Consider the following 13,651-nt stretch of genomic DNA (forward strand, 5'->3'; position numbering starts at 1 on the left):
AGACAGGCTTTTGCCATGTTGGCTAGGCTGGTCTAGAACTCCTGATCTCAAGTGATCCTCCTGCCTCGGCCTCCCAAAGTGCTAGGATGACAGTCGTGAGCCACCCCGCATGGCCAAAGGCTAGAGATATATTTAAAACACACCCTGCTGAGATCATGTTTTGGGTAATGGGTGTTTACTTTTTCTTTCCACACAGACTATATTAAGATGGGAAGACTCAGAGGGTAGGGGCAGGGAAAGAAAGCTATTGGTTCCTAACATTACAGCACACACCACAAATTAATTTCATTTATGAGAGGCAGCAACAAAAAGAAATCAATATCCAGTCTAATGGGGAACTGGACTAGAAAATGCAACACTAGATACTGCTGGAATCCTGGCTTCTGCAGACAAAATTCACTTTAAATGCTGCTCTTCTCACAACAAATCAAGTTAGTTCCCTCTCCAGACCCTAGGTAATCCACTTACAAAACTGCAAAATAGCACCAGATTGGTTATTAGAAAAATTGGCTTCTGAACCTGCCCTGGTAGAAAATTGTGGGCAAGTAGTTTAATTTCTTTAGTACTCTCCATACCAGAGTTTGTTAAGTTATGGCTGGGCACCTGTTTTGTAAATAGAGTTTTACTGGAACATGTTCACACCCATTTGTTTATGGCAGAGTTGAGTACTTGTGACAGATCATCTCAGTCCATCGGCCTGAAATATTCACTACATGGTCCTTTAAGAAAAAGTCTGTCACCCAACACATAATATAAGCAATAATAATTGGTAAACTTACCCTGTAAGAAATTAAACTTAGTAAGTATTGAGTATTCGACAACTCTATGCTCAGCAAAATCCGTGGAACTAGGTGAATTCACTAGTAGAGATTACATGGGAACTGATACAGACCGAGCTGGCCAGTGTATGTTACCACAGTATCAGACAGGGACAGGGAGAATCTGGGTTCCAGAGTGCTATCTCAGGTGCACTATCTGAGTAAATGCAAATCTACTAAGCTTCTTTCAGTTTCAGTTTTCCTATGCAAAATGAGGACAGGAACACAAATCATAAGCCCTGAGAAACCCCATATACATATTAGTAACTCACCGGGTCATTCTCATTGGTGCGGGAAATAGCTCTCGGACTCTCAACTGGAACCTGGTTATCTAGGTGAGCAGCAATGCTTTGGCGAGCCTGGGTCCCCATGTGTAAAAAACGCCCAGGGTCCAACTATAAGAGAAACCATTTCAGTGTTACGGGGTTATCAAACTTTTTTTTTTTTTTTTTTTGAGATGTAGTTTCTCTCTTGTTGCCCAAGCTGGAGTGCAATGGCGTGATCTCAGGCTCACTACAACCTCCGCCTTCCAGGTTCAAGTGATTCTCCTGCCTCAGCCTCCTGAGTAACTGGGATTACAGGCGTGCGCCACCACACCCGTCTGATTTTTTATATTTTTAGTAGAAACAAGATTTCACCATATGGGCCAGGCTGGTCTTGAACTCCTGAACTCAGGTGATCTGCCCGCCTCTGCCTCCCAAAATGCTGGGATTACAGGCTTGAGCCACCACACCTGGCCAATCAAACTTTTTATGCTTGCCAAAACACTGAGAAGGTGAGCCATGTCTGCAACAGGGATGTCACTAACATACATTTTTCTTTTTTTTTTTTGAGATGGAGTCTCGCTCTGTCGCCCAGGCTGGAGTGCAGTGGCGCGATCTCGGCTCACTGCAAGCTCCGCCTCCCGGGTTCACGCCATTCTCCTGCCTCAGCCTCCCGAGTAGCTGGGACTACAGGCGCCCGCCACCACGCCTGGCTAATTTTTTGTATTTTTAGTAGAGGTGTATTTTTAGTAGGGGTTTCACTGTGTTAGCCAGGATGGTCTCGATCTCCTGACCTCATGATCTGCCCGCCTCTGCCTCCCAAAGTGTTGGGATTACAGGCGTGAGCCACCGCGCCCGGCAACATTTTTCTTCTATGTAAAAAGGATCCCTGTTATTATTTAAAATTCACTAAGTCCAATGACATTATTCATATTCTGTATCTGTTCCAGTCTGTGTATTGCCTTATCAGGGGTCTGTCCTATACGGAAACAAACAATTCTGTCAGAGATTATTCAGGAGCATACATAGCATAGCCATTAGCAAACTTGAAGCAGGAAAGCTCTTTTAATGCGCTTGCACAGCGATGAATGGTTGTCAAAACTGTGTAATTCTCATTCTCTGTCAGTCACCTCAGTTATCAGGGGATCAGTGCAATGCTCCTCACTATGTGACAGCTATAATTACATGCCCTGTAACAATTTTCCTGCTAATTGTGCCCTGGAATAAAGGATCTTTCATTAGAGACATGTAATAAGGGAGTATGTCAAATACACAGCTAAGTGAAAGCAAACTGCTCTATAGGTAACTCAGTGAACTGTACACCGAAACCTCTGAACCAACAGGGAGGGGAAGGGGGCGGATTTCGGTAGACAAATCTAACAAAATGGTAAGTGAAAAACCCCAAAACTGAGCTTAAGGATAACAAACCTTATGTAGAAAGTGAAAAGATGTGTTATGAGGAAAAGATTAGGGAATGCAGCCAGGAGAAGCAAGAGAACAGAAATATAATGGATAGTGTAATAAGGGAGTTGCTTAATAAATAGGTTATCATATGAAAGCTACCAGTATTTTATAGTCTCACCAAGCAGCTTCTCACTCTCTCTCTTTTTTTTAAGACAGGGTCTTGCTCTGTCACCCAGGCTGGAGTGCAGTGGCACGATCACGGCACACTGTAGTCTCAAACTCCCAGGCCCAAGCCATGCTCCCATCTCAGGCTCCCAAGTAGCTGGGACTACAGGTGCATGCCACTATGCCTAGCTAATTTTTTTAATTTTTTGTAGACAGGGTCTTGCTATGTTGCCCAGGCTGCTCTCCAACTTCCTGCGCTCACGCGATCCTCCTGCCTCAGCCTCCCAAAGTGCTGGGATGATAGGTGTGAGCCACTGTACCTGGCTCACCAAGCAGCTTTTTGTGGGTTTTTTTTTTTTTTTTTGAGATGGAGTCTTGCTCTGTTGCCCAGGCTGGGGTGCAGTGGCACAATCTTGGCTCTCTGCAACCTCCGCCTCCTGGGTTCAAGTGATTCTCCTGACACAGCCTCCTGGGCAGCTGGGATTATAGGAGTGTGCCACCACCCCCAGCTAATTTTTCTATTTTTAGTAGAGACAGGATTTTGCCATGTTGGCCAGGCTGGTCTCAAACTCCTGACCTCAGGTGGTCCTCCCACCCCAGGCTCCCAAAGTGCTGGGATTACAGGCGTGAGCCACCGTGCCCAGCCTACCAAGCAGCTTTTTGAGTGCAGAAAATATATGTTATCTCTGTACCATCCCTCCTCACACTTACACCCATTTTATGACATGATCCTAAATTATGTGTCTAACATTCCCACTACACAGGTTGAGAGACAGTATTGTACCATCACTTTTGTTTTTCTTTTTTTTTGAGACGGAGTCTCACTCTTGTCGCCCAGGCTGGGATGCAATGGCATGATCTCAGCTCACTACAACCTCTGCCCCCGGGTTCAAGTGGTTCTCCTGCCTCAGTAGCTGGGATTACAGGCGCCCGCCACCACGCCTGACTAATTTTTGTATTTTTAGTGGAGACTGGGTTTCACCATGTTGGTCACACTGGTCTGGAACTCCTGACCTCAGGTGATCTGCCCGCCTTAGCCTCCCAAAGTGCTGGGATTATGGGTGTGAGCCACTATGCCCAGCCAACACATAACATTTTAACTTGTATCTTTATCTCTAAATCTTTGATTTTTTCATCGTTCATAGTCCTTAACCTTCCCGAAAATAGGTTTAACCTTCGACTAATCTAAAAGCTTGGATGGAGCCAGGTGTGGTGGTCCACTCCTGTAGTCCCAGCTACTTGGGAACTAAAGTGGAAGGACTGCTTGAGGGCAGGAGTTCCACATCAGCCAGGGAAGCACAGTGAGACCCCGACAATAAAAAAATTTTAAAAAGCTTAGAAGGTTCCAGAACGATGTCAAAATAAGTCTCAAATTCCTTAGCATAACAATCTAGACCACTGTGATGACTTCAGCCTACCTTTGTAATTTCATTTATAACCACATGCCCATGCTAAAACATGTCACTTTTATGCCTCTATACTTCTGCTCATTCTACTTCAACTTCCCTCTCTCCCCATTTAAATCTTTCCCATTCATCAAGCCTCAACTCGAATGTCACATCCTCAGTGAAAATTTGCCAGACACCGCCAGTCAAAAGTAATTCTCTTTCCTTTCTGCTAATAGCACTCTTTGTATTGCACAGCAATTTTATTACACTGCCTTGAGTTGTACTCATGCCTACTGTTAACTGAGTATCTATTAGATGTTAGGCAATACAGTATTGTACATGTACTAGTTTTAAACCTAGAAATCCTAGAAGATAGGCAGAATATTATCAACCGTGTGTTATGATGGGGAAGATAAGGTTCAGGGAAGCTGAGTAATTTTGATTAAGGTCACAGAGTTTTAGGTGGTGAACTAGAATTGACATCCAAGTTTGTCTCTATTTTAAAAAAACTGTATCATGTTATCTTACACATGCTTGTCTCCTAGGCTACACGCTCGGAAGAAAAGGGGTCAGATTTTATTCATTTTCATATCTCCCTCTCTGAGTACTTAACACACTACAGGTATTTAGTTTGCCCTGGAATAAAGAATCTGAAACTGAAAACATGCAATGAGAGAGTACGTAAAGCATCCACGAAGGAAAGTAAATGCTCTATAGGAAACTTAGTGAAGTATACACAGAAACTTCTGAACCATTACTTGTAGATTTTAATATAAAGTAACTGTCAAGTACTAGAGTTGCTCCAGCTTTGTCTGAGAATGTATGACTGTAAATTACAGCTGAAGCAGCAATGCTTGGGAAATATCCAAATATCCAAATCGTTCTCTACACTTCTCAGCCTCCCTTGCAGAAACAGCAGGGGTCATGTGATTCCTTTGGCTAAAGACCTATGAATGGAAATAACGTGTGTCATTGTGTCCTTTCTAATCAGAGCCAATTAAGTGTGAGGTATAAATTATCTCTCCCTCCCCACCTTAAAAGCTATATGTTGCGATGTATCCCAAGAAGGTAAACTTTTGTCCCTCCATCCAGACGTCAATCTTGCTTGCAAAGCCTTTTTGAAAGACAGGAACAGCAAAAACAAAGCACAACACATGCACACAACACAAACAATATCCTTTGTGTTAGGCCACTGAGAATACAAGGCTTGTTACTTCAGGGTAGCAATCTGAATAACACACCCTAGTACTACTTAAACGCTACTCAATTTTATCTACCGGAGAGAAAGCACCATGCCTCTTTAGCTGGAGAGAAAGCAGAGTGGAAAACAAACTATTCAAGGGCCACAAGGTGGTGCTATTTCTACAGTAATGTGATGACATTTTTGTTACACTTTTTTTTTTTTTGACATAGGGTAGGGTCTTGCTATATTGCCCTGGACAGTCTCAAATTCCTGGGCCCACATGATCCTCCTGCCTCAGCCTCCCAAGTAGCTGAAACTACAGGTACTTTTTGAAGCAAATTAAAAGCTAGCAAAATGGAATCTTTTTTTTTTTTTTTTTTTTGAGACGGAGTTTCACTCTTGTTGCCCAGGCTGGAGTGCAATGGTGTGATCTTGGCTCACTGCAGCCTCTGCCTCCCAGGTTCAAGTGATTCTGCTGCCTCAGCCTCCTGAGTAGCTGGGATTACAGGCATGCGCCACCGCGCCTGGCTAATTTTGTATTTTTAGTAGTGACGGAGTTTCTCCATGTTGGTCAGGCTGGTCTCGAACTCCCGACCTCAGGTGATCTGCCTGCCTCGGCCTCCCAAAGTGCTGGGATTACAGGTGTGAGCCACCATGCCTGGCCTACAGCAAAATGGAATCTTTAGTTCTTAAAGTTTTATATATGTTATCACTCAAGTAGACTGTTGTTTCCAGAGAAAACAACCATCTGTACAATTGCCTCTGTACAGTTCCAGAATGAACATCCTGCAGTTTCTGAAAGAGCATTTGTGAGCCAATCTAGAAGATCACCGTGATGGTTAATATTAAGCGTCAACTTGATTGGATTAAAGGCTGTAAAGTATTGTTCCTGGGTGTGTCTGTGAGGGTGTTGCCAAAGGAGATTAACATTTGAGTCAGTGGACTGGGAGAGGCAGACCCACCCTCAGTGTGGGTGGACACCATCTAATCACCTGCCAGGGCAGCTAGAATAAAGCAGGCAGAAGAAGGTAGGATGAGCCGACTTGCTGAGTCTTCCAGCCTTCATCTTTCTCCTGAGCTAGATGCTTCCCGCCCTCGAACACTGGACTCCAAGTTCTTCAGCCTTTGGACTCTTGGACTTACAACAGTGATTTGCCAGGGGCTCTCAGGCCTTTAGCCACCGACTGAAGGCTGCACTGTCAGCTTCCCTACTTTTGAAGTTTTGGGACTTGGACTGGCTTACTTGCTCCTCAGCTTGCTCACGGCCTACTGTGGGACTTCGCCAGATGGTGTGACTCAATACTCCTTAACAAACTCTCCTTCATATATACTTCTATCCTATTAGTGCTGTCCCTGTAGAGAACCCTGACTAATACAGTCACCCTGAACCAAACTAGTAAAAAAAAAAAACCAAAACTTTCTCTCACCAACAGCACTCTACAGTCTAGCCTCAGGTCTTTCTTGTCTGTTATTAAGAAAGAGGAAATTTTTTTTTTCTTTTGAGATGGAGTCTTACTGTTGCCCAGGCTAGAGTGCAGTGGCGTGATCTCGGCTCACTGCAACCTCCACCTCTTGGGTTCAAGCGATTCTCTTACCTCAGCCTCCCAAGTAGCTGGGATTACAGGCGTGTGCCACCACACGCAGCTAATTTTTGTATTTTTAGTAGAGACGGGGTTTCACTATGTTGGCCAGGCTGGTCTCAAACTGCTGACCTCAGGTGATCTGCCCGCCTCGGCCTCCCAAAATGCTGGGATTACAGGCATGAGCTACTGTGCCCGGCCGAGAGGAAATTTATTTTAGCCTTGTAATATGATCAGTTGAGTCCAGAATCCATCCCTCTGCTGATCCTTGCTTTCGTTTCATTTTATAATAATGGGTTATTTTATGTATTAATATATAGGCCTGAGGGAACGGGGCACATGCAGGGAGAGCCATATAGGAGGAAGGGCTCCTTTTCTAGGAAATCTAATCTGTAATTAAATAATCAGCTGAAAATGACCAAGTCTTTCTGGCTCAGTTCTGAGCCTTTCAGGATCTCCTGCTGACTCGACTAATCCAGCTCAGGTGCTCCTCTTTGGTGCTGTAAGAGCACCATACTGAAATAGTCATTTTTTCATGATTCTACTGGACTGTAAGCTTCTGGAGAACATGGACCATAAAATGCAATAGAGCACAGTGGTTAGGCCACAGGCTTTGAAGTCAGACAGACCTGGCATCTCGTGTGGGCTTTGCAACCTCACAGGCTATTTCCTCAGGTAAGTTACCTAGCCAGTCTCATCTTTAGTTTCTCCATCTGTGAAACAAGGATATTATCTCGTTCATGGGTTGATCATGAGGATTAAAAAAATAAATCACTTAGCGTAGTACCTGGCACATAATAATACCCAACAAATAATAACTATTATTAGTGAAATGAGGCATCTTAGAATTCTGAGTACCTGCCATATAGAAGGTACTGAAGGCCGGGCACAGTGACTCACGCCTGTAATCCCAGCACTTTGGGAGGCCTAGGTGGGCAGATCACGAAGTCAGGAGTTCGAGACCAGCCTAGCTAATATGATGAAACACCGTTTCTACTAAAAATACAAAAATTAGCCGGGCATGGTGGCAAGCGCCTGTAGTCCCAGCTATTCGGGAGGCTGAGGCAGAAGAATAGCTTGAACCCAGGAGGCAGAGGTTGCAGTGAGCCGAGATTGCGCCACTGCACACTCCAGCCTGGGCAACAGAGCGAGACTCCGTCTCAAAAAAAAAAAAAAAAGAAAGAAAGTACTGAAAAACTATTTGGTAAATATGTGAAAAAATGAAGTAAACCAGCAGAATGGTCTTTTTCATGTACAATTTTATTTTTTATTCTATTTTAGATGCTAAAGCTGTAAATTGGCAACTTGTTTTTCTTTTAAATACTTCATTAAGGGATGATAACCATTCTCTAGTTGGCTAGAGAAATAAAGTTAATAAAGATAATTACAGTCAAACTTACTTATGTTTTCTGGAAAAATATTAATTCTCCTATTCCATGTTAAATTCTCAAGCACAGTTATTCTACTGAAACCTGTTACATATGAAGTTTTCCAGAGCATTTCACTCTAGATACAATGAATCCATCTAAAAACAAGAATCTGGGAACCTAAAGGCAGTATGCACAGAGTGTTCAGGTCAGTCAGGACTCACCTTATGGATCCTAGAGATAAGCCTTGTTATTCCTTTCAGCATCATCCTTGCACTGTTACAAAAAAAAAAAGTGAAAAGGTAAACCACAAATGGGAAAAGATGTGTGCAACATGGAAAACTGACAATAGATTAATAGGGATTAATAATCTATATTGATATCTAGAATATATAAAGAATGCCTACAGCTTCATTAAAAAAATGAGCAAAAGGCATGAACAGGCATTTCACAGAAAACAAAACACAAAAGGCTAGTGAACCCATGAAAAGATTTTTGAACCTCATTACAAATCAGGGAAATGCTAATTAAAATGATGAAAACCAGATACCATTCACAATCATCATACTGGGAAAATAAAAAAGTCAGGTGGGACACAGTGGCTCACATGTACAATCCCAACACTTTGGGAGGAACACTTCTCGGGGCTGAGGTGGGTGGATTGCTTGAGCCCAGGAGTTCAAGACTGGCCTCAGCAACAAAGTGAGACCCTGTCTTTACAAAAAATATAAAAATTAGCAGGGCATGGTGGTGCATGCCTGTAGTCCCAGCTCCTTGGAAGGCCGAGGCAGGAGGATCACTTGAGCTTGGGAGGAGGTGGAGGTCACAGTGAGCTGAGATGCACTACATTCCAGCATGGATGACAGAGTGAGACCACCTCAAAAAAAAAAAAGAAAATAGGCCAGGTGTAATGGCTCATACCTGTAATCCCAGCACTTTGGGAGGTCAAGGTGGGCAGATCACTTGAGGTCAGGAGTTCGAGACCAGCCTGGCCAACATGGTAAAACTTCGTCTCTACCAAAAAATATTTTAAAAAATTAGTCGGAGGCCACGCGCAGTGGCTCACGCCTGTAATCCCAGCACTTTGGGAGGCCGAGGCGGGCAGATCACGAGGTCAGGAGATCGAGACGGTCCTGGCTAACACGGTGAAAACCCATCTCTACTAAAAATGCAAAAAATTAGCTAGGTGTGGTGGTGGGCGCCTGTAGTCCCAGCTACTTGGGAGGCTGAGGCAGGAGAATGGCATGAAACTGGGAGGCTGAGCTTACAGTGAGCTGAGATCATGCCACTGCACTCCAGCCTGGGCGACAGAGCAAGACTGTGTCTCAAAAAAAAAAAAAAAAAATTAGTCAGGAGTGGTGATACGCACCTGTAGTCCCAGCTACTCTGGAGGCTAAGGCAGGAGGATTGCTTGCATCCAGAGGTTGCAGTGAGCTGATATCACACCACTGTACGCTAGCCCAGGTGACAGAGTGAGACTCTGTCTCAAAAAAAAAAAAAAAAACAGAAAAAGAAAATTAAAAAGTCAGACAATAGCAAATGTTAAATAGGCTGCGAAACATTACATTGTATTCAACTTTCATACATGTCAATGAAAGTATAAATACACTATCTTTGCAAAGTTGAAAATGCACAAAACAAAGTTGAAAATACACTATCTTTGCAAAATTGAAAATGCACAAACAAAAAGTTGAAGTGGTGGCTCAAGCCTGTAATCCCAGTACTTTGGGAGGCCAAGGCAGGTGGATCACCTGAGGTCAGGAGTTCAAGACCAGCCTGGCCAACATGGTGAAACCCAATCTCTACTAAAAATACAAAAAATTAGCTGGGCGTGGTGGTACACACCAGTAATCCCAGCTACTCGGGAGGCAGAGGCAGGAGGATTCCTTGAACCTGGGAGGCAGAGGTTGCAGTGAGCCGAGATCGTGCCATTATATTCCAGACTGGGCAACAAGAGTGAAACTCTGTCTCAAAACCAAAACCGAAACCAAAACTTCTACATGTACACTGGGAAATATATATAAGGAGGTTCATACTAGCAGAGTATGAATTATAAAAAAACTGTAGAAAAAACTAATGTCCCTTAGTAGAACAGTAGATAGAGACAGTCATAAAATGGAATATTAGAAAGCAATTAAATGAAAAAATTACCATTGCATGCATCAACATGGATCTCAAAAATGAATACTGAGTGAACGCTATTACATCTGGCATGACATAACATATAAAATTCAAAACCAAAAAGCTTCATTAATTATTTGGGGGATATAAATAGGAAAACTGAAACAAAAAAGCAAGAGAATGATAAAAACAACATTTAGAATAATGGTTACTTCTGGGGAGAAGAAAAGGGAAGAAGATTGGGGCAGGGCACACAAGGAAACTGATAATAAACTAACACTGGATAATGGATACATGAGAATTTATTATTTTCATATCATGTGTATTATATTCATTTTTTTGTATACAGGAAATATCTAATTTAAAAGCCCGAATCTTTTGGAGCTAAGAGGTTTAAAATACTTAAATGTAACTCTAAATATCCAGTAGTTATGGAATAACTGAATTAAATGTCTATGTAATTAATTAGTTCATTTTGGCTATAAATTTTTTTTTTTTTTGAGACGGAGTCTTGCTCTGTCACCCAGGCTGGAGTGCAGTGGCGCGATCTTGGCTCACTGCAAGCTCCACCTCCCGGGTTCACGCCATTCTCCTGCCTCAGCCTCCCGAGTAGCTGGGACTACAGGCGCCCACCACCACATCCGGCTAATTTTTTGTATTTTTAGTAATGACGGGGTTTCACCATGTTAGCCAGGATGGTCTCGATCTCCTGACCTTGTGATCCTCCCGCCTCAGCCTCCCAAAGTGCTGGGATTACAGGCGTGAGCCACCGCGCCTGGCCTATTATAAATTTTTTTTGTTTGTTTTGTTTTGGTTTTTTTGAGATGGAGTTTCGCTCTTGTTGCCCAGGCTGGAGTGCAATGGCATGATCCCGGCTCACTGCAACCTCCACCTCCCGGGTTAAAGCGATTCTCCTGTCTCAGCCTCCTGAGTAACTGAAGTTAGAGATGCCAGCTACCACGCCCAGCTAATTTTTGTATTTTTAGTAGAGACAGGGTTTCACCATGTTGGCCAGGCTGGTCTCGAACTCCTGACCTCAGGTGATCCACCTGCCTCGGCCTCTCAAAGCGCTGGGATTACAGGTGTGAATTACCACACCCGGCACCCTTGGCTATCATTTTCACCTTTCTTTATTTTATTTTATTTATTTATTTATTTTGCGATGAAGTCTTGCTCTGTCACCCAAGCTGGAGTTCACTGGAACCTTGCCTCCCCGGGCTCAAGCGATTCTCCTGCCTCAGCTGCCTAAATGGCTGGGACTACAGGCATACACCACCACGTCCAGCTAATTTTTGTACTTGTAGTAGAAACGGGGTTTCACCATGTTGGCCAGGCTGGTCTTGAACTCCTGACCTCAGGTGATCCTCCCACCTCAGCCTCCCAAAGGGATTACAGGCGTGAGCCACCGCACCCAGAGACACCTTTCACAACCCAAATCTTTAAAGCAACAATAATAACAACCATAGAGTTGCAACCAATTAACCCAACAGTTACTGAGCACCTACTGTGTGTCAGGCTCTGTGAATGGAATGGTGAACAAACTATTATAGTCCCTGATCTTATAGTCAAGGAATTTATAGTACAGTCAAGAGAATCACATAGGCTGGGCATGGTGACTCATGCCTGTAATATCGGCCCTTTGGGAGGCGGGGATGAGAAGACTGCTTGAGCCCAGGAGTTTGAGACCAGCTTGGGTACATAGTAAGACCGCCAATTCCACAAACAAAAGAAAAAAATTAATTAGTTTGCCAGGGTGGTGCAGGACTGTAGTCGTAGCTACTTAGGAGGCTGAGGCAAAAGGCTCACTTGAGGCCAGGTGTTAAAGAGCTATGATCATGCCACTGTACTCCAGCCTGCATGATGCACTCAGATCTGGTCTAAATAAATAGATAAATAAATGAAAAGAGGCCAGGTGCAGTGGTTCATACCTGTGATCCTAGTACTTTGGGAGGCCGAGATGGATGGACTGCCTGAGCTCAGGAGTTCAAGACCAGCCTGGACAATATGGTGAAACCCCATCTCTACTAAAATATAAAAAATAAGCCTGGCATGGTGGTGCATGCCTGTTTTCCCAGCTACTCAGGAGGCTGAGGTGGGAGAATCGCTTGAACCCAGGAGGCAGAGGTTGCAGTGAGCTGAGATTGTGCCATTGCATTCCAGCCTGGGTGACAGAGCAAGACTCCATCTCAAAAAATAAATAAATAAATAAATAACATTTAAAAATAAATAGAGAGAGAGAGAGAATAACATAAATTCCTTTCATTTTATTTCCTTTCTGTTTTTTTTTCTTTCTTTTTTTTTTTTTGAGACAGGGTCTCGCTCCATTGCCCAGGATGGAGTGCAATGGCAAGATCACAGCACACTGTAGCCTCAAACTCTTGGGTTCAAGTGATCCGCCTGCCTCAGCCTTTCAAGTAGCTGGGAATATAGGTGCCATTGCCTGGCATATTAAAAAAAAAATTTTTTTTTTTTTTTGGGTAGACATAACCCTTGCTATGGTGCCCAGGATGATCTTGAACTCCTGGGCTCAAGTGATCCTCCTGCCTCAGCCTCCCAAAGTGCTGGGATTACAGGTGTGAGCCACCATGCTCTGCTTCAACTTTATCACATTTGTTATTTTTCTTGAGACAGGGTCTTGCTCTGTCATCCAAGCTGGAGTACAGTGGCACAATCACAGCTCACTGCAGCCTCGAACTCCCCTGCTTAAGCGATCTTCCCACCTCAGCCTCCCAAGTAGCTGGAATTACAGGCACGTGCCACTGTGCCTGGCTTTTTTATTTTGTAGAGACAGAGTCTCACTATGTTGCCAGCGATGGTCTTGAACTCCTGGACTCAAGTGATCCTCCCACCTCAGCCTCTCGAAGTGCTGGGATTACAGGTATGAGCCATCGCACTTGGCCTTGAATATACTGGATTCGTTTGTTTATTTCTGAGATGGAATATTGCTCTGTCGCCCAGGCTGGAGCGCAGTGGCATGATCTCAGCTCACTGCAACATCCACTTCCCGAGTTCAAACAGTTCTCCTGCCTCAGCCTCCCAAGTACCTGGGACTACAGGCGCCCGCCACCACGCCAGCTTATTTTTGTATTTTTAGTAGATACAGGGTTTCGCCATGTTGGCTAGGCTGTTCTCAAAATTTTGACCTTAAGTGATCCTCCCGCCTCAGCCCCCCAAAGTATTGGGATTACAAGCGTAAGCCGCCTGCCCAGCCATACTATTTAATGAAGACTCCAAAGCACTCCTAAACTCAGTCATTCAAGAAGCATATGACACGCTTCCACACGCCCACACTACACAGAGTCTATAGTGGTGAATAAGACTGGGATGGTCTCTACTGGCCTGCCTGCCTTTTCACTTGTGGG

General features: G+C 43.9%; 1 protein-coding gene across 11 annotated transcripts in view; it reads right to left on the minus strand.

Moving 5' to 3' along the window:
• Window positions 1-13,651, minus strand: part of DAP3 (death associated protein 3) — a 47,890-nt gene that overhangs the window by 20,356 nt on the left and 13,883 nt on the right. For 3 of the 11 annotated variants that reach the window (XM_063604957.1, XM_063604963.1, XM_008974595.5), the window contains exons 2-4: window positions 9,538-9,648; window positions 8,393-8,444; window positions 1,091-1,213 (exon numbers count right to left, since the gene is read on the minus strand). In XM_063604957.1, coding sequence (XP_063461027.1) covers window positions 1,091-1,213; window positions 8,393-8,437 — 168 coding nt within the window. In that variant the 5' untranslated portion in view covers window positions 8,438-8,444; window positions 9,538-9,648. The remainder of the gene's footprint in view (window positions 1-1,090; window positions 1,214-8,392; window positions 8,445-9,537; window positions 9,649-13,651) is intronic. The other 8 variants (XM_063604960.1, XM_063604964.1, XM_055100619.2 and 5 more) reach the window with 4 other exon arrangements.

Source organism: Pan paniscus, chromosome 1 (genome assembly GCF_029289425.2).
Source record: "Pan paniscus chromosome 1, NHGRI_mPanPan1-v2.0_pri, whole genome shotgun sequence".
In the NCBI taxonomy this organism is placed as follows: domain Eukaryota; kingdom Metazoa; phylum Chordata; class Mammalia; order Primates; family Hominidae; genus Pan; species Pan paniscus.